General features: G+C 43.3%; 1 protein-coding gene and 1 pseudogene across 7 annotated transcripts in view; both read right to left on the minus strand.

Moving 5' to 3' along the window:
* Positions 1 to 883, minus strand: part of Gm6211 — a 1,116-nt pseudogene extending 233 nt beyond the window's left edge.
* The window catches only part of Mast4 (microtubule associated serine/threonine kinase family member 4), a 602,614-nt gene that overhangs the window by 427,561 nt on the left and 147,665 nt on the right, over positions 1 to 27,388 (minus strand). For all 7 annotated transcript variants that reach the window (XM_017315531.1, XM_017315530.1, XM_017315529.1 and 4 more), the window contains exon 2: positions 11,357 to 11,510. In XM_017315531.1, coding sequence (XP_017171020.1) covers positions 11,357 to 11,510 — 154 coding nt within the window. The remainder of the gene's footprint in view (positions 1 to 11,356; positions 11,511 to 27,388) is intronic.

Below are 27,388 nucleotides of genomic sequence, written 5' to 3' on the forward strand. Positions count from 1 at the left end.
TTCTGCTGAGGCTGTGGGGTCAATGCCGTTGGCCTTAATGGAAATCACAAAGTGTCCTCCATTCCGCAGGAAGGTGTGGGCATTCAGGGTCACAATCCGGGTTTGGTCTGGCTGGGCCACGTCGGCAAAGATGACATCCACCATTGTGATAAGCATGTGGTATTTGTGTGGGTGTCGAGCATCTTCAATTCGAGGAATAATGTTGGTCCTCTTCTTGGCCAAGTTGATGAGGTCAAGCCAGAGTGGTGGGAGAACTCAACTGCGTAGACCAGACCATCCCAGCCAACAATATCAGAGACATGGGAGATGGTGGTGCCTGAGGCTGTCCCAAGGTAGAGCACCTTGGCCCCCCACTTGATGTGGATCTGGTCTACGCCGCCAAGGACTGCTGCTGCCAGTTTGGAGTGGAAGGGGTTCCAGGTTTGGTACTCAATTCTGTCATCTCCTTCTGAAATAGAGACTCTCTTCTCTCCATACACAGACTCTCCAGGGACCAGATTCTTTGTGACAAGGGCATCCTCCTTTCCGCGACAGATAAAGATACCTTCATGCTGATGCGGCTCCACCATCACATTCTTCCCTGACTGATTTCCTCTCTTGCTTCCCTGGCCACCACCTCGACCCTGGCTGCCCCCAGACCGGAAGCCTCCACCTCTGCCACTTCCACCTCCTTGTCCCCTGAAGCCACCACCCCCTCTGCCTCAACCTCAACCGCCAAAGCCTCCTCGGCCACTTTGGCCTCCTCTGCCTCCTCCACCAAAGCCGCCCCCACGGGTGCTGAAACCTGGCTTCATTACTGCATTCTGGTGACTCAGGCAACCTGCTGCGTTCCCGACTCCACGAGTCTCAGGCTTTCGCACGTGGACGTGTTTCTTTTTTTAATTGGATATTTTATTTACATTTTTTGTTATTACATATTTTCTTTATTTACATTTCAAATGTTATCCCCTTTCCTAGCTTCCCCTATGAAAATCCCTTATCTTCTCCCCTCCTCCACCTGTTCCCCAACCCACCCACTCCTGCTTCCTGGTCCTGCAGTTCCCTACACTGGGGCATATAACCTTCACAGGGCCACGGGCCTCTCCTCCCATTGATGACCAACTAGGCCATCCTCTGCTACATATGCAGCTAGAGCCATGAGTCCCACCATGTGTTTTCTTTGGTTGGTGGTTTAGTCCCAGGGAGCTTTGGAGATACTGGTTAGTTCATACTGTTGTTCCTCTTACAGGGCTGCAAACTCCTTCAGCTCCTTGGGTACTTTTTCTAGCTCCTTCATTGGGGACCCTGTGCTGTCCAATGGATGACTGCAAGCATCCACCTCTGTATTTGTCAGGCACTGGCAGAGCCTCTCAGGAGATAGCTATATCAGGATCCTGTCTAAAGCTTGAGTTTCTTTTTAATAACAGATAATGGGTTTTGTTTCTTGATCCAATTGGCCACCCTGTGTCATTTGATTGGAAAATTGATATTTAAAGTTATTTTTGAAAGGTGTGTGTCACTGTTGTTGTTTTGTTTATATTCTCAGTGGTACTTTGTTTCAGTAGTAAGAGGTTACATTATAGCTTTGTTTTCTATAGCAGTGGTTCTCAACCTTTCTAATGCTGCAACTCTTTCATTCAGCTTCTATGTGGTGGTGATCCCACACACATAGAATTACTTTGTTGCTACTTCATAAATTTAATTTTGCTACTGTTGTGAACTATAATGTAGATATCTTATATGAAACCCCGGAAGTGTTTCAACCCACATGTTGTTCTGCAGTCTACTGGCTATGTTTATACCTCACATCACCAAAGTATCATTTCCTGTATTTTGTTCACATCATGGAACTTTTTTCTTTTATCTCAAACTGTGGCAGAGAGTTTTTCTGGGTATGTTAGTCATGGTTGGCATTCATGGTCTTTGAGAACTTTAATTCATTGCTCCAATCTCTTCTGGTTTCTGAAGTATCCATTGAGAAACCAGTTTTAATTCTAATGGCTTTTCCTTTATATAACTTGTGTTTTATTCTCATGTAGCTTTCATACTCTTTCTTTGTTCTAGTATTTAAACTGTTGTGGTGGTTTGAAAATGCTTGACCCAGGGAGCGGCACTATCAGGAAGTATTATTGCCTTGTTGGAGTAGCTATAGACTTATTGAAGGAAGTGGTGGGCCAAACACCTTCTAACCACTTGGGAGTCAGTCTTCTCCTAGCAGACTTCAGATGAAGATGTAGAACTCTCAGTTCTGCCTGTACCATGCCTGCCTGGATGCTTCCATGCTCCTGCCTTGATGATAATGGACTGAACCCCTAAACCTATAAGCCAGAACCAATTAAATGTTGTCTTTATAAGAGTTGCCTTGGTCATAGTGTCTGTTCACAGAAGTAAACCCTAAGACAGAAGTCGGTACCAGGGACTGGGGTATTGCTGTGATAGGCCTAACCATGCTTTTATGTGGAAGAATGTGGATTTTTATGGACTTTGGATTTGGAAAGCTGTGGAATGCTTTAAGTGGGGCTTAATGGGCCATCCTGGGAGGAATGGAAGACTTTGTTGCTAAGAGTGATTTGAACTGTGCAGACCTGGCCCAAGAGGTTTCAGTGGAGAGGAATTTCAGTATATGGCATAAAGACTGTTTTTGTGATGTTTTGGTGAAAGATGTGGCTGTTTTTTTGCCACTATCTGAAGAGTCTGCCTGAGGCTAAAGTGAAGAGATTTAGATTAATTGCTTTGAAAAAGGAAGTCCCAAAACAGCCTGGTATAAATTCTTTTGTGAGGTTACTACAGTGCACTCTTATGAAGAGCATTTTAATGAAAAGGAGCAAGCTTAGAGAGAAAAAATATAAAATAAAGGGTTCAAATATTAAAGGGGCACTAGGAAGTGAAATGGAGCTGAATCCTGTGTTCAAGGATATTAAATTGAATTAAGGGAGTGGTAACCTTGGGACAAGATCCCACCTAGCTAAGTTTAGGTCCAGGCATGGTAGTACAAACCTTTAATCCCAGGAGGCAAAAGCAATCAGATCAACCTTGAGTAGAGCAGGTTCTAGGCATGTTCCAGCCCCAGGAAACAGCAAAACTCAGTAGCTGTTGTCATTAACTCTGGCTTTATAGTCAAGAGAAGAAAGAGACTACAGGGACAATTGATGCTGGTTAGCTGGAGCTAAGAAATTAGTGGTAATTAAGAAGACACCAGTAACACTGAGGTGAAATCTGAGAAGTATTTTCTGAAAGCACAAACAACCTGTGTTCCAGAGATAAACAAGGTTGTACCTCATGCTGCAGCTGTACTTGGTAATGTGTAAGAGTCACCCAGGTGGTACAAAATTTGCAGGCAATGAAGGGGGTCATGAAGAGCAGCTTAGGCTTGACACTGTGAGAGGCCATGGAAGGCCACTGGTGAAGTTGCAGTTAATGGCCCAGGAATGAAGGGGTCATGCAAAGAAGCTGAGGCTTGGCACCATAAAAAGAGCCTATGAGAGGCTATTGGTGAAGTCCAGTTGCAGCGGAAGACCCCAGTGTATTGAAGATGTCAATAACATGGGATGACCCACAGCAGTAGCAGTGGAGTGGAGTCAACCAGAGCCTATAGTGCTACAGAGGGCAGGGCCAGAGAAGTGATGCCAGCCCTTTGGAGGAGCCCAGAAGGTCATGTGTGATTTCCAGACATTGAAACAAGAAGCTGTAACACTGAAGTTGCCTTGGAGACCTTAAGATGTTTGAGATGCCAGTGCTGTGGGATATCTGCTGAGGAAAACTGCTAACAGGGAGTGAAACCAACTCAGGAGAAAGAAGTTTTGTGCAGTCAACAAAAATGAAGAGGAGTGGAGATCTGAAGACAGCTTTGATATCAGTCATGGAGATGCAGAATTTGGAGTTTGCCCAGCTGATTTTCTGTCTTGCTTTGGGGATTACAGTTAAGTGATTGGATGAGTCTCAGAAGAGAACTTGAACTTGGGAAGTTGAACATTTGAACATTGTCTGTCAAGACTGCTACAGACTATGGGGACCTTAGAAGTTGGAATAAATGTGCTTTTTTTATTATTCTGTGTTTTGGGTATGGCTCCCCCATAGACTCGTGTGTTTGAGCAAGCCTATGGAGGCCATGGAGTAGAATGTGATGATTTGTATATTATTGGCCTAGGGAGTGCCACTATTAGGAGGTATGGTCTTGTTGGAGTGTCACGCTAACAACATTCTTACACAGGCACTGGTCACAAGAGAAAACTAGAGCATACAGGACAGACACACTGCATCCAAGGGAATGATTACTAAATACCATAGGCACTTAATTTGATTTTCAAATTTGCCCACTAAGTTAAGGAACTTACCAAGTGACCAAAGACTGGCTTACTCTAACATGATTGCCTCCAGGCTAAATTTTAGGAGGAAATAATGTTCCCTGGGATCATGTTGTTTGTCTTTCTTTCTTCAAGTAAGATTGTGAAAATGTTCTAGAGTTGGGCTGGGTTTAACTTAGGGGTGTAGCACTTGCCTAACATGCTTGAAGCACTACAAAAATAAGACAGACAGACAGGTTTCATTTCCAAAGCCCCAAAAAGCAAAACTTCCTCATTTTTTCCTGTGATAAAGGGAAAAATGAGGAACATTCTAACAATTTTAGAACTCCTAGTCAATGCTGTCTACAGGTTAATCCATTGGTGTAATGTGCACATTGCATTCCTATATTAATCTATGGGGAATACATTGATTCTGCTTTTCTTTATATTAGAAATAACCCAAACATCTTTTAGGAAACAAAAGGGACTCCCTGAGGAAAAAGGAGCCTTCATTCTAACTGTGAAGCTATGACACACATCACAACCAGGGAATGCACGAAATGGAGTAAGGCCACTCATCTGCATATCTAGAAGGCAGGATTCGAAGAGCCTAAAGTCTGCACTGTGAGGCACAACAGTGTGTATCTCTGCCCAGACTAAAGGGCCTGTATAATGATTAGAAGCGTGTTGCTTCTCTTCCTCATCAGGGGGCTCCAGAGCTCAGTCACCATTTACACGCTGATTCTATCTATTTAGCAAGCATCGGGCCATGAAGACAGAAAACATTAGCTTAAAAAAAAATCGGACATGATGGGCATAGCAAGCGCTGGGTCTATTGTTTAAATGTCAGCACTGAAAAAAACAGAATCAGCAAGCGAGCAATGTTTGTTTCCCTCTCTTTAACCTAGGACTCTCGGTGACCCAGATCCTTACTCTGGGAAGGAAACGTTCACAATTTCAAACATGAATACCATTCATTCAAATCATGGTGTAATTATGGCTCTTCTCATTTATCCTTTCTGAAAGCTCTATATCTTCTGAGTTATCTACATTGAACATATATTTCCATAACTCAGAAATAGACATGTTTATCATAAAGGGTTGCTTTCAAAGACAGAAACTAATTATGGTGGACAGGATCATGGGTCCTGATTGTCTTAGTTCTTAGCATTATATTCTGCATCCTGGCTCGATGAACATGGTAGAGTGTCCTTCTACAGCTTGACTCGTCCTGGCCAATGAAAAGGTAGCAGCAGAATGCTTACAAATGTTTGAAATACGTTTGTTGCAAACACCTCTCATGCTCTGGACTCTATTACTTTGTCTAGCAGATGATCTGAGAGGCAATGGGCAAAGAGCAAGTGAATCCTGTATGCAAGCCCAGTGGCGCTAACACAGGGTTCCATGTTCCAGAAGACCCTCAGCCACATAACCCAGTAACCGATGGTTGTCTGCCAATGAGTGTTCTTAGAGTATACAGAATTAATGCTGCTGTCATGGGTCACTGAATGATACAACTGACCAGTAACAACAACAAAAACCTTAGAGGGAAAAAAATTCCCTCATGGATTGAACTGCAGGGTATAAAAAAAGATCAGACTACCCTTGACACAACTACATAAGAAGGGAGCCTGTTTAATCATTGAGCCAGTTTGGAAAAAAAAAAAATATTTAGCACAGTAGTTTTCTCCCCTTACCCTATCAAATATTCAATTGTTTAATTACAATTATAGGAAGTCTTACCAAGCATGTAATAGTTTGAGAGCACTCAGCAACAGGATTTCATGTTAAATGTTAGGAACCTTTTTCAGTGTTCAAATTTATTTTTTACAGCATGATTTTCAATGTTTACATTGTTTTCCACTTTGTATATATTCTATAATATGTTTAATCAATATCCTCTCGGCAGATATTTAGATGACATGTAATTTTAATTATTATAAATAGTGCTGCTCCGAATATTACTAGTGCTAATTCTCCACACATATTCATGACTGTTTGCTTGCAATGAATTCCCAGAAATAGAACTGCTGGGCTAACGAATGTATGAATTTAAAGCTTTTTTTTAATATGCATTAATTGCTTAGATTTAATTTTCTTTAATTAAAGGACTGGGAGCCCTCCAGATTGAGTCACAGCCCCAGATTCCAAGTAAGCAAAGATTCTCCTATCTAAAATTCACTTTAATTAATCCTGCTGGAATTTAACGTTTATTTTAAACCTGTTGGGTACCTGCTGTGCTAAAGCCACTTCATAGCGGGCTGTGCAGGCACCTGCCTGGACATAATCTCTGGTTCTTCTTTACAAACCCCATGCCTGTGCCTCAGTGTCCCAGTCTGTAAAACTGGAATAAGTGCTTCCCATCTCATGGGTTAAATAAGTAATTAAATATAATTCACCAAAAGTGGTCCTGCCACACAGGATGATTTTAATACTAGATATCATTAGGAATAAATAAATGACTAGGTCACAGATTCTTCTCCTGAAAAGCTAAAGGCTTAGGGAAAACTTTCAATTCATACTTAGGCAGAATTTTTTTAAACCATTAAGATAAGCTTTTGCAAAGTCTTTGATTTTAGTTTAGTTTTTGGCAAGAAAGAGTCCAAGCTGGCCTCAAACTTGTTATGCTGCTAAAGAGAGTGGGAATGCTTGGTCCTCTCGTCTCTACCTTACATCTCACAGTGGTAAGTACACTACTACCAAACCAAACCAAAGATCCTAGAGTTGAAAGGAAGTCAAGTAGTGGGAAAGCAGCTGGCCTTTGGAGTAAGACACTAGATCAGGGTTTTGGTGATAAAATCTGCTTTCTGTTATAAGATGAACTGCAGAGTATAAAAAAAGATCAGAGTACCCTTCACACAACTATATAAGAAGGGAGCCTGTTTAATCATTGAGCCAGTTTGGGGAGAAAAAAAAAACTTTAGCACAGTAGTTTTCTCCCCTTACCCCATCAAATATTCAATTGTTTAATTATAATTATAGGAAGTCTTACCAAGCATGTAATAGTTTGTTTCAAGGTGAGGTCACTTGGTTATTGCTGCTGAAAACTGGTAGACACTTTGTTTTGAGAGTCAGAGACGATGCTGTCATACCCGCATCCCAGCGCCTGATACATGTGCAGGCATGGCTCCGAGCAGATAGAATCCTACAATCCTGTAACCCTATACACTGAGCCCTATAACCCCAGAATTCAGGAGGCCGAGGCAAGAAGATTTCCATGAGTTCAAGGCAAGCTTGGGCTATATAGTATGTTCAGGCTAGCCCAGACTACAATGTGAGACTCTGCCTCAAAAACAAAGAAACTGATTTTTTTTAATTATTTATTTATTTTATGTATGTAAGTACATGGTTACTGTCTTCAGACACACCAGAAGAAACAGATTTTTAAAAAGCAAAAATTGAATCATTCAGGACACCAAGGTGAGCGTGGTAAGCTTACCTTCCCACCAATTCCAAAGCCCTCTAATTCAGTTTCCCCCACAGATTCTGGAATACTTGCCCAATGCTGGGCTAAGCACTCCCCATGTTTCTTCACTAAATCCTCAGCTAAACTACCTAGAGGACCAGTTACCAACACTTTCCCCCACTCCCCACTATCTCAACTTTCAAGGACCTATTTTCCAAAATAGGCCACTTACGCTCAATGGTTGTTTAAAGCTCTTCTAAGGATGACTAAACACTCTTTTAAATAATGATCTCGCCTAAGATTTACCCATCCACAATAGTTGTACAGCATCCGAACGGGAAGAGGACAGACTTGATAGAGTTGCCAGGTGCAAGTACTCTTTCTCCCGAAGCTAAAGGCCAGAGTCCACGCTCCAGGTCATAAGCTGCAAGATCAAAGCTTTTAATAAACCACTTAGGCTGAAAAAGGTGAGAACAGTTACTACCCAGCTGTCAAAAACAGCTCCATGAAAATAAACTTTCTAATTAAGATGAATAAACAGGGCAAATCTTAACCATCAGGATTCCATTGCCCTTCCAGTTGGTTAAGGTTAGACTCCAGGACTCTTTAGACCGTATTACTTACAAAGGCAATCTGCATCTACCCAAGGAAATGAAAATGGTCCTAACAGGCAGCAGGGAAGTGTTCTCAGAACCCTACGTGCCAGCACTGGCTATTCACTCAGGGAAGAGCAATCTTTTCTATTTTTTGAGACAGGGTCTCAATACATAGCCCAGGCTGGTCTTGAACTCAAAACCTGCCTCTTGCCTCTACCTCTAAGAGCTTTGATGATATGCATGTACCACTGTGCATGCAGGGTGTAGGTCTGTGTGTGTGTGTGTGTGTGTGTGTGTGTGTGTGTGCGTGTGCATGTGTGTGTATCATACGCATGTGTCCTGTGGATGTGTTTAAGTGTATATGGTAGTATACACACACATATACATGTGTGTGGTATATATGTGTGTACATGTAAAGGGTCAGAAGTTGACAGGAGTATCTTCCATTTTGCTCTCCGTCTTAACCATGAGATGAGGATTCTCAGTGAACAGTAAGTTCTCCAATTCTGCTAGACAAACTGCACAGAGTGTCCCTAGGACTGTCCTCCCTTGGTACTGGGAACACGGATGAACACTTCCACACACTGCTTTTACATGGGTGGAATTCAAGCCTAGCACCTCACAGGTACACAGCAGACACTTTACAGAGCCACTGTGTTAGCTCCACGGGCTTCTTCTGTCTTTTAAAGTTTATCCTTCCCTGGCCTGGATCTCGCTCCCTCCAATCCAGCAGTGTGCCTCTCTGCACCAACTGCTCCAGCCGCTCCAACTATACTGGCCATGTGGCAGCAGTATTTCCGTTCCTTAGAAATTCCATTTCCAGAAAGCCAAAGCTTTAAAAATAAAAAAAATTTTAAAAAAACATAATTCAAAGTATTTTCCAGACCATTTATGAACTGGCAGACGAGACTGTCATAGGTAGACAAATTTTTCTTCAGGGCTTAAAACCAACGATGTTCCTCCAAAATATTTATGTTTAGAGGAAAAAAATCACTAAGATGAAATAGGAAAAAAAAAGTCAAATCTGCAGTGCGTTATAGTTTGGTTTAGCATGAAAAGTGAAATGGCGAGTCTCTTCTAAGTCTTTTGCTTTAACTTATACTTATTTGGCTTTATTTTCTTTAAAAAACTAGAATAAAAGTCATAAATTTAAATAAAACTTTTACATATAAATAAATATAAAAGATACTTGTATGAATATGTAGGGCTTCTTTTTTAATAGATATTTTTATTTTCAATGGACCTGTACTTATACAGACCCACAGACTAAAATGTGCATTTCTTCATTTCCTTCCCCACCTTTCTTGCTTTCTTTGTGTGGTACTGGGTTCAAACCTAGGGCCCATGAATGCTTAGGCAAGGGATCTATCACTGAGCCACAGCCCAGCCCTAATACACTTTTCAATGCCTTCACTGAAAACTTTGATTATTTTCAACAATACAGAATGACTAGATCAGAGTAACTGGCAAATTTCTCACCTCCAGAACACAGCATTCATGCTGAGAACATTCTAGGTCCCTCCCCGCCCAGAGTTTAAAAATGGAACTCTTAAAAATGGAATTGCTTCCAATCAGTCATCCAACTGTGTTAAAGAATAATCATTTCTTGCTGTCTAGTGTGCCAGCCATTCCCTCTGCACCTTCCCCGTCCCAGGCTCCCCTACTTCCTCTCTCCTCGTTAACGTCTCACCGGCAGGAGCTTTAATGGCTCGCTCATAAGTAACACACACTATTTGCTTCTGTGTTTAAACATTTAGGTTACATGTCTGTAACTGTGAAGTTTTACAATGGAGAAGATTTGATAGATACCTCACAAATGAGAATACATAAGCATCCAATAAGCACAGAGCATGCTCTAAAATACCTATGTGCCACAGTGTGTGTCACACGTGACTTCTAAGGATCCAAGTGTTAAAGGGCTAGATCTGGTATGAGGTTAATGCGCAGTGCAGCTTGAAGAGGTGGGTCCAGCAGGAGGTCTTCAGGGGATCATTGGGGTCATGCTCTTGAAGTGACTTGTGGGAACCAATTCTATCTTACTCTCTCACTTCCCCACCATAAGATGATCAGTCTTATTCCACTGTGTGCTCTAGTCATGGGGTGCTGATGTGCCCAGCCCCAAAGCAATGACACCTACCAAGCCTACTAAAGCAGCAAGCCTAGAGAAACCTTCTCATTTTATAATCTGATTGTCTCAGGCTCCTGTTAGAGTAACAGGAAGCTAACAGAAAACTCAAAAGGAAACTACAATCTCTAGAACAAAGAAAATGACCAAATTTACAAAGACTGGCCATACCACAGGTTGGTGAGAAGGCACACTAATTACACTGCTCACCTACTGTTGGTGGGAGTATAAAGTGTTTGTATTTGGGCACTTTGTCAGTTTCTTATGAATAGTAATATTGATATAATAATACATACATATTATTAAAGTGGTATGCTAAGTAACAGAGCAGATACAACATTCACACTGTATGTCCCAGTTAACACAAAACATTTAGGATTAATCTCGTCTGCAGGGAAAGTATATGTACAAGGAGTGTGTGTGTGTGTGTGTGTCTGTCTGTCTGTCTGTCTGTGTGTGTGTGTGTCTGTGTGCATCTGTGGGCACCTATGCCTTTGTATGGATGTCTGTGTGTGCCTGTGTGTTTAACTGTGTGTATCTCTAAGTGTCTGTGTATGTGTCTGTATATAACTGTGAGCATCTGTGTCTCTGTATGTATGTTTGTGTGTGTCTGAATTGTTGTCTGTCTCCACCTACATTTTTACATTTTGATCATGCTGGTAGTTACACCAAAATATGAATTTTCCTAAGTGCATTTGTGTATATTCAAAATACGACCAGGTCATTGTAGGTAAACTATATTCCATAAATTTTACCGCTCAAGTTCTTAATTTAAACTGCTTTCTAGACTTAAGTAACACTTTCCAAAAGGGTCTACAGGCAAGCTTTTACACACGGAACTCCAAGGCTGTACAGAACCCTGTAAGAAAAGCACAATTCCTCTTCCCGTGACCCATGTCACCCCGACTCACCTGTGACCTATATCACCCCGACTCACCTGTGACCCATGTCACCCCAACTCACTCACCTGTGAGGGCTCCTCCCAGGCTCCCCCGCCGCAGCTGCTTCCCATCCTCACTAAGCTGTCTCTTGTACTTCAGTGATTTTCCGAGGCCGCAGGCCACATCTGGGTTGCTGCATTTCCGAAACGGCATGGGTGGCGGAGACAGTATGTGGTCAAGCTGTGGAGAGAAGGACAGTGCTATCAACTCTGGGGGACACCCAGCACAACCAGGAGACACCCAGTACAACCGGGGGACACCCAGCACAACCGGATCTCACGCTCTCTTCTGTGCATCCCCGTCTCTAAACACACTCCCTTCAGCGCTGGTTTTAATTTGATAAGTTTAGAAAGCTCTAAATTTTATTCTTGTACCTTCTGTCTGAGAGTCAGTATTGCTCGCCGCAAAATCCCAGTACCAGGTTTTGACGGCAGGTCACAAACACATGAGCAGCAGGCCATAGGATTAAGTTTAGTAGATGATGACCACAATTTTCAATGCAGTGGGATAGTTATTATTGGACCCCAACAAGAGCTGGGAAGATGGCTTGGTCACCAAAGTGTCTGCAGTGAAAGCATGAGGACCCAAGTTTGTTCCCCAGCATCCATATAAAAATACCTTGGCATGGTGGCACAGGATTGTAATCCCAACCCTGGATTGGATTGGGTACCTGGGTTGGCTGGCAAACGAGTCTAACCTATCTGGAGAGTTCCAGACCAGTGAAAGAGGTAAGAATGTGCAGTTCCTAAAAAATAATGCCTGAGGTTGACCTGTGGCATCCTCATACACACACGTACACTCAACATCATACAACTACACACACACATACACACAGAGAGAGCAAATAGGAAGGTATTGTTTCATAACTGAGTGAATTATACATACATGCATACATATGTAGCCTGGAACCCCATATAAAATAGGTCCTTCTGTGGATTCCCCCACTTTGAAATACTGCTATATAAAAGCAGATCAAATTTCACATATTGCTCACACACATACATGGCACAGGAGAGGAATGTCTAAGCACCGCAGCCCTTAATGGAAATCAATACACCCTTATATCACTGTATAGCTCTTAAAAAGAAAGCCTGTCACAGAATCAGAGAAACCAAAGTCACTTCAAGAGCCAGCTTTCCACAAAAGAATCCCCTGGGTCAAAGCACTCATGTCAAGATCTGCTCCACTTTCATGAGAGCACCTGAAGAGAGCCGCACCTTCTACACGCTCACCTGCGAGCTGAAACGCCCGTGTGTGTGCCGAGATATTATTAAGGACAAAAATATTCCTGGGCATATACATATGTGCTTATCACTATTAAGTGATTAAATTCCAGCTGTCACACAAAAGGGCAGCTGCCTACAATAAAAGCAGGAAATACTTGGACAACACAGCTAAATGCTGTTTTAAGGACGGTTTTACCAAAGTAGTCGGACTTTGCTATCATGAGAAAGAGATGGAATATAATTTTCTGATCTGTTTTTAAGACTATCACAGATCTTCTTATAGGAGAGAGTGAGTAAGAACGGGGTCATCCTTTTGGCTGTCCGCGTGCTACAGTATATTCAAAATTGCCAGGAAAAGAAACGACTGCCTGGGAGTGGCCGTCCCCTCCCTAGATAGTTGAGCCTGAACCTTCATCAGTTCCACAAGATGGGAACGGTCTCCCAACCTCAACTGCGTTCATTAGCAACACGTGATGGATCTCAAGCACTTCTTAAAAAGAACCATCTGCAACTCCCAGACACTCAGGTCTTGGCTGCATCTCACTGCCAGTTGGTTTTGCAGTGAGAGGACCCTGAAGAAGGAGTAGTCCATCGACTCCAGGATCAAAGCCAAATCAGGAGGGGAAGGGACTCCAGGGGACACTTTTCAAAGTAACAGCCCTTTCAAAGGAGGGGGTGTAGTCATCTGAAGATGTCAGCCGGCTGCTGTTTATCATATAGATGTCCATTTATGGGGGCCTCCAAGGAGAGACTCCTGCCCAGCCTTAGATGTTTTGCCCTTAAAGCCTACAGACAATGAAGCACCTGAAGAGTTAGCTACATACGAGCGACTAGAAAACACAGAACCTGCCTGCAGTCAGACTGCCAAACAAGAGAGATTACTGGTTCCCTATTGTTGGTACCACTGTATGCCCTTACCTATGTGCCCTTTTTCAAACTGCCAATTTATTGGTGGTGGTGGTGGTGGTGGTGGTGTTATTGCATTAAAAATTTTTCAGAAGAAAACCTGTGACTATGGAAACATGGAACAGATTGAGGGAGAGGATAAACACCCTTTGTCTATTGCCAGGGCAGAAATATTATTCCTTGCCCATATGGTTTTCACTCCTCCTCCACCCCACATCCATGCATCAGCCCCCCACTCCCAGTATCAGCTGCAGACAGACATCTCATTAATACTTTCGCACCCCTCTTCTAAGAACATAATCTCTTCAATGCCTCTGTAATCTATATGCTCTCACACAATGTCTCCAATCTTTTGCACTATGGAAAAGGCTGGGGAAACTACAAAATAAGGCTCTATCGTGTAGACTTAATATTATTAAGTTGCTCTTTTCCGTGACTAGGAAAATTGTGGCCACAAGGTGGCAATGTACCATAGATAGTCAGCAAACTGTTCCATGCTTGCTCCTGCTAATAAATGTACCAAGAATTAGTGGCCACCCCTTCAAAGCAATCGAGCGGGTTCGGGTCCATTCTACTTAGTTATTTTCTCTTAATTACTAGTGGCAGCTGCATAAAATACAAATATTTATTGTTTAAGGTCCATCAGCTGCTGCTGCCCGTTTTTCATTGGCTTGCAGAATTGCAATTAATTACTCTGGGGAAGAGTGTTATATCGCAAATCAACAGAGGGTGGAAAAGTAGAAGAAAAAAAAAGAGGCCTTTCCTAAGCAGGAATTATGCGATTCCCTTATATATTTTCAAACAGTTACAAACGACATGGGACACATGTGGAAGAAAGAGAAAGAAATTAAATGAGAAAGTGAGGGTGAAAAAGAAAAAACAAAACAAAACTCAACCCCCTTCTCCATCACAGAAATGAAAACATGAACTAATAGTTCATCGGCTGGATTTTTTGCTTTGTTTTCTCTTGTCTTGTTTTTGGTTTTTTTTTCCCCCATCAGAACCATAGCCTCTAGAGGAGACTACTATTTTAAACCTGGGAAGATCGAGGCAGTGAACAGTGAAGGCTGAAAAGTCTCAAAACCAGCACAGGGCAGCTCTCCAAGATCCCAGTTCCGGCCTCTATCAATTCACGCTCCCAACAGGGCTCTCTCTAAACATATCATTTTTCCAGATTTTCTGCATTGTTGGTGGCTTTAGTCTTTCTATAGTAATTAATCAAAGCCTTTCAAAATGGCCCACTGCAGCCTGGCACTTTATTTTCCATTTTTTTGCAGGGATTCCAACATTCACAATCTCTTAAAAAACACTTCATCGCACCCAAGAGCTGATGGTACGTATTAGACCTGTCATTTTGAACATCGCCATTTACCTGATTTCCAGTGAGTCTATACCCCAACTATGATGGTGATCTACCGGTTTAACTAAAGACAGAGGACGTCCTAAAACTCTGAGGCTCAAGGCCACTGGCTGAGGTACTTCCAGGGTCTCTCCTTCAGCAAACAGCAGGGTACTCACAGAATCCAATCCCACTCCTTGGTCACCTAGCAGGCTGCTAGCCATAAACACATTGTACTGAAGAGGTCATCTGAAGAGATGCCTTTCTTTGATCTGCCAATCAATCCTGATTTCTGGTGCCTGGACTTCCTCAAAATTCCCTATGTTAGTTTCACAAAGTCCTTTACTTCAAAGAAGAACCATAGAACACTGGACAAAGGTCCATTTGACCATTACTAAATTAAGAATTCATACAGAGGTAGAGCATGTTGCTCCATGCCACAGTGGGACAGTTGCTCTTGCTGGAAGCCTGTCCCAGGAACTACAAAAACATCTTAGAGAACCAAGGTGGCATGACGAAGAGAAATCTGTTATAGTCGTGACGGAAAGTTCACAAAACCACAGGTCCCGTGACTGTTCGTCACAAGCAATTCGTGTAGTAATCTCACATCTATGTTTGCTGTAATTGTCTCTCATTGCTGTCTGGCAAAAAGGCTTGAGAAGAACAGAATGCATCATGGTTACTTGTGGCTCCTGCCTTCAACAAAGATGAACACAAGTGGGTCAAGACATTCATGAGAGCATCTCATCTTTGGTCCCTTGGCTTTCCCCATCACTCCCACATCTGCAGATGTCAACCATACGCACATTTTCCTGGGCTGAGCCCCCCCTGTCATGGCGCCATCTTCCTACTTCCCTAGTGCACACTTTCACCATCCACAAACACATACGGCATGCTTCCAACTTAACTGCATTCTCCCACTTGATCTTCAGACATGGCACTGCCAGACACATCCGTTCTTCCCTTCAAGGTTTCTGTGTGATTACAAGGATCTTACAAAGAGACAGAGAGACAGCTCAGCTTACAGTTACAGACAGAAACTCATTTACCCTGGCTAATCAGCTCACAAGCTTTATAAACAGTCCTAACTCCAACAGTATGGTCTGCTAACTCATCCTTCCCAATACAGCTCTAGTCCCAGTCGCTTCACCATTTCTCCTGCTACCACCTTGTCCCTGACATAGCAACGTCTCCTTTAACAACCTCCCAAAGGCTCCTTCTGCCTTCTCGCTAACAGCAGGAGAGTAGCCAGTGTCCCTTTGAAAGCATATGCCAGATGCGCCAGCTGATTTTCTGGAGTCCTTTCCCAGACACTCCTTCAAAACAACTCAGGGTCTGCACACTGGCCTGCCAGGCCCTTCCACCTGCCTCACACAGCCAACTCTCCCCTGTTCTCATTACACATTGTTCTTCTGCAGATCTGCAATGGCTGCAAACATCTTCCTGTGCATTTTTTCCCTCCTGGGAGACACTCTTAGCTTGCTTCCCCCATGTCCAGGGCTCCACCTGAGGGGCAGTCTCCCTGGGAGGCTTCGGTGCTAATGCACAGATTACTATACTCCTCACTTAAGTCCTTCCCCTCTCTTTTCTTCATACATCTGCTGCCACGGCACATATGAGATCCTTTATGCTCGTTTATTGTCATTCTTCCCCAGCTATAGTTGGAGTAACAAGAAATTCTGCAAGTTTGTTTCTTCTGCCTCACCCTTACAACAGGGCTCATTAAAAAAAAAGAAAAGAAACCAAAGAAAGATTTTTAGTATGAACAAGTGTCTGATATGTAGAAGTATTTAGTTAAAATATAATAGTGAAAATAGAGAACACATGCCATAAAGAGCCTTTATCGTTGAAAAACTAAGAAATCACGTCAAATGTAACCAAGTTGAAATCTTACAAGGCATCTCCAGTACTTTGACAAAATTGAGCATTTCACGTATGGCGAGAGCCTTAGGTCATATCAAATGGCATCCTTTATAAGAGTTTTTTTTTTTTTTTTTTATTCTAAACCAGCATGCTAATTTTTGACAGGGCTATCTCTGAAGGTGATTCCTAAATAATGAATTATTCGACCTTTTAACTATATCCCTACTGGCATACTCACGTGTGTCCATTAATCGAGTCTCTTTCTGCTCCATTCCTCTTTTCTGTAATTCTGCATTCATTCCCAAGATGTGACACTTGCATTTTAAAGACCCATCCAGAATGCACGTGCCCTACGGCCAAAGTTCACAAGTCCAAAGAGTATCACCAATGTCATTTGCATTCCTAATGGAGCCATGGCTAACGTCCTCTTTTGTGCTTTAAACAGAGAAAAGGATTGACTAGGAATGTAGGTTATGAAAACGTTGCTCAGTCATTCTATTTCTTGGTATTAAATATTCTAAAAAAAAAAAAAACAAAACCAAAGATACAAAAATACCTGAATCAGGAAACTGCGCAGACCTTGCTTATAGCTCCCATCAAGTACTTATCCTTTCTCTCTCTCTTCCTCACCACTCAATACAGAATCAAATAGGCAACTTAGAACGACTTTACTGTATTTTAAAGTTAGATTTTACTTTTAAGCCAACACTTAAAAGAACAAACAAGCAACTGACAGAATAGCCTTCTGTAGCTAGAGACGTTTACGGCAGGATTGTCACTAATTCCACAACAGTTAGGTGCTCAGACCAGAGCTGACACATAAGCGTCTCTATTAACGTATTTAACTCTTAATGCATCATTTCTTCACCCACAGAACATTAGTAACAATCATACTGATCCCCTGAGTGGGATGTAAGGATTATCAGCTTTCGTACATGTTCGCGCCTGAACATCTGATAAAATAGAAAGGGCACCATTTGTGCTTGCTGTAGCTACAATCCATTTCACAAAAGTCACCTCTTCTATCACCCAGGCGAACATTTCTACATGGAAATTAAACCTGCTGCAACTTTACCTGGGACTTTGATTTCGATTGTTTGTTTTCAGGGTTTTTTGGTTTGGTTTGGTTTTGGTTTGTCTGGTTTTTTTGTTTGTATAGGCTAAGAGAGAATAGATGGGACACAGAATGCCTGATTCATAAGAAGTCACATTTTCTTGTCCTTGTGTGTGTCATCAGCCATGGTATAGCGTTTGGGAGGAGCCTTGAATCCATTCCAGATGCTCAGGGACAGAATTCTAGGGCCATGCTCCAGGCAAGCCACTTCCGTCTGAAGACTAGATGTCAGGTGACGAGGACATGTAGTTGAGGCATGAAAGGGGCTAACACATCCAAGCAGTCCATAGCCTAAAACACTGGTGCGCACTCTGGCACTGTCTGCAAGGCTCAGCTCAGCTGACAGGCAACACACATGGCTCAGAGTCACACCACTGCTCTGTACCGCTCAAGAGTATGTAAGAAAACACTTCTTATTCACGGCACTGCCTAAAGAATAAACCAGGTCCCCTTACTGCTTTCTAATATCTAAGTATTGACCTGTCAGGCCACCAAGAGAGTGACAGTCCTGACCATACTGCATTGGGTCTGCTAATTGATTTTGCTGACAATCAGTCTGGATTACATCCCCCCCAAGAACACGGGCTTCTACTTAATGATGCTGTAAGCAACATCCCTCCAAATCTAGCCGCTCGGATCCAGAGTGTACAAGGGAGGAATGCACACCACGGGGCCCTGATCAACACTCATCTCCACGTATAAATATTTATTTAGTAAGCAGTTTTGTTGCTATTACTGTTTTCTTCTTTGAAACAGTGTCTATGCCAGGTTGGCCTCAAATTCAAGACCCACCTGCCCTAGCTTCCTGATTGCTAGGATTAATACAGATGTGCACAACTGTACACAGCTTATCAAGCAGCGATATGCTAGGCTCAGTCTGGGGCGTGGGAGTAAGCAGACCAACAGTAAACAATACAGACCCAGTAGGAGGACATTCAAGCCTGGAGAGGGACACTGGAAAGATGTTTTCAGGCCTCAGCACTAGAACCAGTGTCGTTGCTGCTGGGCTGTTGGGAGGGTTTTCCCTTGGGAACTACATACCTAGCAACATCTCTCTAGACACCTAGGCAAAGCCTCTGACTCCTCACCAGGAAGTGCAATGTGTCCCATTTCTAATCTTAACTTTATGCAGACAGACTTCATTTTATCTTCTAAAGTGAGATTTGTGGAGATTTTTACACACACACACACACACTCACTCATTCACTCACTCACGTACACATTCACACAATCTCAAGCACACATACATATATACACGTGGCCACACACACATATCCACACATATCTGCACATGCAACTCAGCCTCATATATACACATACATACCCACACATACACACATACTCTCTCACACATGCATACACATACTCTCTCTCATAATGCGCGCTCTCTGTGTGTGTGTCTCTCTCTCTGTGTCTCTCTCTGTCTCTGTCTCTGTCTCTGTCTCTCTCACTCACACACACACACACACACACACACACACACACTAAACAGTCCCTGGAACCACTCTTGGACCTCACGATTTGGAGGAAATGGGAAGTGTCGTATCTGAGCCCAGAGACGCTACTAAATTTAACTTGCCAAGCACTCGGCTGCCCCAACAACAAAGACTTACTGGATCTATGTCACGATGCCACTGCTGAGGTCCCTTGGCTCTGTGCTTGCTCTATTCTTGCTTATTTTCATCTATTTTTACATTATATTCCCCTACTAACTTATGTGTTGTAGTAGGTTACTTTATGAGAACAAGCTGGCTATAGTGACTCATGCTGTATGTAACCCCAGCACTCTGGAGGTAAAGGCAGAGTTGAAAGTGTAAGGCCAGCTGCCACTACATAGTGGGTGAGGCCAGCCGGTACTAAAAGACCTATCTGAAAAAAACTTTTGAGAACAAAAAGAAAATGGAAGAAAAAAAAATAAGAGTCAGTAAAACCCTTCATGTTTACAAGGTCTGGTAAGCCAGCAATTCCCCAAGCCCTAACTTACTCAAATGATTTAGCTGTTTATTGCGATCATTTTCTCAATAAATGGACTTATCTTCAAATAAGGCATCAATAGAATATATTTACACCGGAAAGTGTACTAGATAACAACATCATTTTCTATCTTTGATGTCTGTCAGGAGGAAAAAGTCCAGAAATTTGAGATTCACCTGCCTCATCTCCCAAATACCGGGATTACAGGCACACACCCCATGCCTGGCTTCTTTGATTTTGTAGTTAATTCCTGGGATCACAGACATAATCGGCAATATAAAATAAGTTTTAGAAATGTCCTAAACTGTGTTGGATCAAACTATAATGACATTCACCTGCGCTGAGCTGTACCCCAAGGTTCTCTGCTTGAGAACATTGGGTTTTCTTTCCTGAGTGGAATATGCAAATTACCACGTTGATAATGTTACTTCCCTCGCCTGTCAACTTCAAGAAGGTCAATTCCTTTGCTCATGAACATCTTCACAAACACATACTCGGCAAGAGATCATGGTCAGAGCCCAAGGAAGGGTGCCATGCCGTGGACACCGAATCACAGCCGAGTATGACGTGGACACTGAGCAGCAAGTTCAATCATTGAAAGATATGAAGACCAGAGCTAACGTTATTTGACAGCCTTGAAGCATGGCATTTACCCATACACCTTTCAGAATATTAATTGCTACTCAAAGTTTGGTTCGGGAGCAATGCCACTGGGGAAAACACAGGAAACATACAACTTGAGTTTGCATATATGGATCACCTGGTTTTTTTCCTGCTGTCTTAATATTCTGGATGTTTCCCTGACCTTTATTTAAGGATCTAATCTATGCCGGTGGTTGTTTACTTATCTGAAGTCGTTAAAGTCCCTTGACACCATCCTGTCCCCGACAGCAATATAACTAAAAAGTCTGACCCTGGTTAACAAGCAGGGAGAGAAAGCATTTCCCCTGGGTTATTTCCTGCAGTAGGAACCAGAATGGAAAAGTCTCACGTGTGTATCACAGAAACGATCAGTATATACCCACTGCCCCTTTTCTCAGGGTTAGCTTTTATAAATGATATTCCTAACTTGCCAAATGGGGGAACAGAGATGCAAGGATTCAACATCTTCAGCTCACTAAGGGGTAACCTTGTGGATCAAGTCCAGTATCCCTAACTCTGAAGCCCGATTCCTTCCACGCTCTCAAACCCTCTCCCTGACAGGGGCTACCATGGTAAATCATGGAAGTCTCAGGAGTCAACTAAGACTCCTGGAGGAAGCCAGGTGCTGAAATTCTGCTGTCAACAAGTCCACGTGATCCACCTGAACTCCAGCTGGTGGCCTATCAGGTGGGTTTCTTAGCTCAGCACTCAAGAATCACAATGCATTAGTAGTGTGGAACAGCCAAAAAGAATGTAAAGATATAGATAGACTCTAGCTCTCTGATATTACTGGAAGACCAAGGCCCACAAAAGATACAAAGATAGTTGGAGTATGCATCTAGACCAGAGTCTGGACCTAACTTACTGTAGATCCTGCTGTGCATCCTTATGCACTTTGCCCACCCTCACCCGTGGACACACCCAGCATGCAGCTGCTGTTACAATCAACTTAAATGATTTCCAGTGGTTTTCTGACTATGTACAGTCTGTCAATCCAAACTTGTCCTAAAAGCATGATGCAAATGCCTATTATAGATAGACTGCGGCTGAGAACTAAAGATGTTCAACAAAAGGATTGTGTCCACAAACAAAACGACAACTACAACGCCACACAGTAGATGCTGAGAGAGGTAATGGGGACTACCGGGCTGGTCTGGCAGCTGATTAATTACGTTTCCTTACTGTGTTGTCAGAGCAGTCCTGCATTACTCTTTGCCTTCGCTCACAAATGCTCAACTAGATTAAGGTCAGTATCCTGGAAGCTAGACCAGGGAGAGGCATGAAGTCGTACGTAAAGACATGCTAGTTTTAATTCTGCTTTGCGATTCTTTTTTCCTAAATTTCTATCTCTCTTTAGCCATCAACTGCTCCACTGGGGCCAGGTCCTCAGAAGCTGCTGATGTGCCACATCCTCTTCCTGAAGGACTCGGGAAAATGACAAGAAGGAGGTCAGTACTCTCCATCAAGTGTCAGGCATGAAACATACTTTAAAGGACTACCTTATTTTCGTGTGTGTGTGTGTGTGTGTGTGTGTGTGTGTGTGTGTGCGTGCGCGCGCGCAGGTACACCCAGAAGCCACAAGAGGGCACTGAATCCCCTGGAGCTAGAGTTCCAGGTAGTTCCGGGAAGTCACTCCCTGTGGGTGGGAGACTGAACTCAGGGCCTCTGGAAGAGTGGCAAGGGCTCTTAACCAACAGGCAACCTCTCCAGCCGAAAAGCAGAGCATTTTTTGAAATTTCATCTGTAAAATAAAGAAAACTGTATGCTCCTCTGGGGATTCCTGAGGACCAGGATTAGCCCGAGTGTAATACAGTGAGACAACTAGATGCTGGCTCTTTCCCATCCTTCCCGTCCTTCTTAGGTTTGTCCTTTTTGTCAGATTTGGAACTTTTCTTTCATAACATCCGGAAAACTAAAAGAAAATTTTATAGATATTTTATCTATCTATCTATCTATCTATCTATCTATCTACTTTGATGGGGAGATTTTGAATCCTCTTATAAAATAACAATCATTTAAAAAACAAACCTACAAATAAATACTCATGTTGTAATTTCACATTAAGAGGAAACAGGCTTCCGAGGTAAGTCAGCAGTGGACAGAGCTGAAGACTGAACTCTGACGTAAAAGGCAAAGTGAATGTTCTTTAGAACCATGAATGACAAGGACCCGGGAGCCCAGAGGCATCACCAGGCTGAAACAGACATACGTGAGAAAGACAGAGGAGCCGATCACTAAAATCCCAACAAATCTAACAGTGAACAAATGGCTCCAGGGGTGGAGGGTGCCAGGACACAGGACCGCCTGCTTCTGCCAGCTCTCTTTCTCCTTAAGAGAAGGAAAATAATCAGAGAATCTGATAGGACAGTAGAAGAAAGAAAACACAAGGTCTGGGGGTGAAGACAGAAGGAGAAAGATTCTTCAACAAGAAGAATTCAAGAAACATGGCAAATGTCCCATGTGCTCCCTATCTGCGTTCCCCCCAGAGTCGCTCACCTTTCTCTCTCTGTTATAGAAGCAAAAACCTGGCTTCTCTCTTAGCAAAAATAATACACAAAAGTAATGTTAATACATAGCTATTATTAGCAGATTTAATAAATGCGTGATTGTGATGGCTGCTTTTGTCAACATGACACAATCCACAGTTATCCGGAGGGCGAGCCTCCTGGGCATGTCTGCAATAGATTCTCTTGACTACTTTGAGGTAAGGAGGTCCACCCACCAGGGTGGCATACCTTCATGGCCTGAGTCCTGGACTGAATGAAAAGGAGACAGAGCTGAGCACAGGGTTACTCTCTACTCTGCATCGTGATTGCAGATGTGTGGTGGCCTGCACCTTTAAGGGTCAGTCACTGTGAGTTCTCCAGCAAAAAAAAAAAAAAAAAAAAAAAAATGAACTATTAACCTTTTACTACAAACTGAAATAGGCCCTTACCTAAGTTGCTTTTGTCCCAGTGTTTTATCACAGCAACAAGAAAAGGAACTAGGACAATTAAGAAATTCTTATTATGAGATTAAACACAAATAATTAGAAATTAATATTCATAATAATAATTTTAAAATAATTTAAGAATAAGGATTTTTTTAAAAGTCATCATCTGCCTGGCTTAGCACAAAGTCCGCCCCAGAGCTAATTTCCAGCAGGCCAGATTTCTCCCTTGTTTCCTGGAGAGCACTCTCTACTCTATTACTACTCTTCCTGTCTTACGTAACCAGCACTTGAGGTCTGCAGGCTTTTCTTGCCTCTGAAATGCAGTCAGAGCCTGGGACCTGTCTCACAACGATGGCAGATCCCCATCCTGCTACCATGGCCTATGTAGTGCTGTGTCTCTGCCCTGCCTCTACTAAAGCTACGCCCTGCACTTAGGGCTTGCTATAGAACTCTGCTCAATTATGTTGATCTGGAGCTTTCCCGTGTGTAGTTCACAGCATCTTAGGACTGAACCTCAAGTCCCCCTTCACCCGCTTGGACTGCCAATCCCTAAGACTCAGGCCAACATGAACTGGAGGATCACAAAATAGTGTATGACAGAAAGGCATGCAAGGAGAGGGAGAGAAGATATGAGAAAAACAAACAAAAACAGGGGAAGAAAAACGGAGAAATGGTTTGGTTGACAACAGAGAAGATGAACCCAACTATATATATCCTCAAACTCTACTCTTCACTGGTGTTAAGAGCATGGGAGAGATCTGACTGCACCCTGAAATCCTGCTTGGCTCATCAACTCTCTCACACGCATTTCTTCTCCATGGAAGGTAGAGCTCTGCACAGGACCAATGCTCGGCCCACCAGGAAGAAAATGTCTCTAGGCAAGGAGAGCATGGGATAGATTCAAATGTCTTCAGCATCCACGTGAAAAATCAGGCCAAGAAATGACTTCCCCCCGCCCCCTTGGGTAGAAGCTCTCAATCACATGAAAGGAAGTCTTCACCAGAGCCACGGGGTGGTCAAAGCAGCAAACTATTCACTATCATGGGTCGCTGGGACCCTCCAAGAGGCCCCTAAGAACCAGGTAGAGTAGCATAAATAAGACCAACAGTGTTGCTAGGTAAGGGTGAAAGAGCTTGGAGGGTTTTATCATAACCCCTCCCCCAACACACACACACACACACACACACACACACACACACACACACACACTATACAAACAATAAGTCTGGAACTATTATTTAAAACCACACCCAAATTTATCCACGAGGAGAGAGAGAATCCTATTTCCCTTCCTCCTAAAGAACAAAATCAAAACAGCATCAGGGCCCAAGAACATCAGGAAAAAGCTGACAAGCTGCAGTGTCAACCAGTTCGTACCTTGGAAAGCGTGAACACACGGACATCTGACAGAGTCTGGAAATAGTCTCAGGCGGATGAGCCACAAAGCCACTTTGCACCCAGCCTCTGACCTAGCTCTGTCTTCCAGGCTCTGGCTCTGCATTTCCCTTCCTGCTCACAGCTCACTGGTGAGAGGCTTCTGCCCTGAACGTGTGTGTATCTGAAGGCTCAAATCAAAAGGTGTGCTCAGAGAAAGCTGCAGGTTTGAACTTCAAATCTGCCTTCGAGCAGAGAACTCCACTCTGCAGACACAGGAGTCTTCCTTTCAACAAATCTAATGCTCTAGGGTGGAATGTGGGTGGGGAGGGTGGGAGAACGGACAGAGCGTGGCTAATGAATGCAGCTAGACAGGTGGGACAATTTCTAATGTTCATTTACTTTACCTGTAATCAATACATTTAACTTTCCAATTTTAATTGTCTGGGAGAGGAATCCGAATGCTTTCCACACATGGGGATGATGACCGCTTAAGGCAATGGCAGCGCCACGTGCCCCGACCTGACCCTTACACACTGTATACATGCATGCACAGCAATGCCACAATGTAAACAGACGTGCAGTTATAATGAGCTTATTTTAAAACCTGACTTTACAATGGATCAATTCTACTTTTTTTTTTCCCTACCCACAAGAGGTTTGTAAGAGGGGAACGACAGGGCCAAAAAAATGGGAATGGGTGGGTAGGGAAGTGGGGGGGGGGGTATGGGGGACTTTTGGGATAGCATTGGAAATGTAATTGAGGAAAATATGTAACAAAAAAATGTTAAAAATAAAAAAATTTAAAAAAAGAGGTTTGTAAGCAATGGCTTTCCCTGTCAGGTGCTTATTTAAAAACTAACAAAAATTAGCTCACACCACGGGAATGGGGGCTCTTATTGATGAGGTGGCACCTGTTTGGCTGGTCCTCCTGGGGATGCATACCCCCTGTTACGCATACACAGTACCAGGGATCTCAGAAGCCAGGCTGCCACCTCACCCAAATTATGGACTTCTGGGTCCTCCAGTTCCACATTTCTCTATAAGTTAAAGCTTCCCTAAGGATCCTAGGTGTAGCCTAGCTTAAGCCATCAGAACCACTAACATCCACTCCTGACCTTCACCATCAATGTTGTTTCAGACATTGGCAAGGGACAGCCCCATGCACCAAATATAAAATGTTGATGGACCATCTTACGTACTCAATGTATGGAAGTGAACTCAAGTAGGATGACAGCCCACAAAGCTTAAAGTACTAACCATCTAGACTTTTATTGAACAAGTTTGCCAGTGCCCAGCTCATTTACTAAATTCACCAAGCACTGACTATGCCCCAAACATGCTTGGATAATGTAGAGAGTGGTGGCTAACACCCAATGTCTTTCTTCACATAGTGATACTGGCTATAAAGAAGGATGGAGAAAATGGGTCAGAGTGAAGATAATTCGAGTAATGGTAGTTAGAGCTGATTGCTTGGGAGATGCCTGAACACACAAAAGAGGCAGAAAGGACTGGGCTATACAGAAAGGTGTAGTTTCCAGACCACACCTGGAAACTACCAGGCCCAGACATGAGAATGAGGGTTTTTTGGTTTGGTTTGGTTTGGTTTGGTTTGGTTTGGTTTGGTTTTTTAAAAGGTAGCAAGGTGATGAGGAAGTGTCTTCTGAAGTGTCCTTTGTCTCTGGTCTGAATGCCCGGCCCTCCCCCACCCAGACCAGGTACCATTCCAACTACTCTCTGCAGGTCAGCTCACTTAAGCTTTAAAACCTCTGACACAGTGTTTTCATCGGGGAGCTTAAATGACTTAACAAAGGTATCAAAGTTTCACGCATCTGGAGCTGCTGACTCCTGCCCCTCCCACACTGCCCCCATTCCATTCATGCTGGCAGTCCCAGCACCTGCAAACTGACTCACAGCCCCAAGTTTCCACAGAGTGCAGTCCACAAGCCACCTGAGACATGAAAGGGACTCTTGCCTGTCCCCACCTCCTTTTCAATTCTTTGTGTGTTTCAATGAGGGTCTCACTGTATTTCTGCACCGCCACGATCCCCTTAGCCCTGTAAGACTACCTCCAAATGAAGCAGTCATGCTACAAGAAACCGACTGACTCAAGGGAGAGAGAGATGGATGTCTGCAGCAGGCCCGTGGGTAAAGACAGGCATGGGGAGATGATGTTCACAGGAAGTGACAAAGTGGAAGAGTTATCTGCCATGCGCATTTCTGCATTCCACAGTGTGGAATCTGCCGAAGCAGATCCACAGCAGGCATGATTTAGATAGAAGAGACCGTACAGAGTCCTGTGCTGTGTTACTCCAGGTCAGTCACCATCTAAGTGCTGAGCCAGGAAACATGGCAGCTCCCCAGTTCTCCTGGTGATCTTCAGCATTCCACTGCTTTCCCTCTTGTCTGCTACTCTTTAGAGTTGACATCAGCCTCTAATGGAGTGGCTCTCAATCTTCCTAATGCTGAGACCCTTAAATACAGTTCCTCATGCTGTGGTGACCGCCTCCCCGCCCCCCCCCAGCCATACATTTACTTCATTGCTACTTGATAACTGTAATTTTGCTACTGTTATGAACTGTGATGTAAATATCTGATATATAGGATCTCTGATATGAGACCCCAAAAGGGTTGACACCCACAGGTTGAGAATCACTGCTTTAATGCTTCTGTCTCAAGTGTTCATGT

This window comes from Mus musculus, chromosome 13, assembly GCF_000001635.26.
Source record: "Mus musculus strain C57BL/6J chromosome 13, GRCm38.p6 C57BL/6J".
In the NCBI taxonomy this organism is placed as follows: domain Eukaryota; kingdom Metazoa; phylum Chordata; class Mammalia; order Rodentia; family Muridae; genus Mus; species Mus musculus.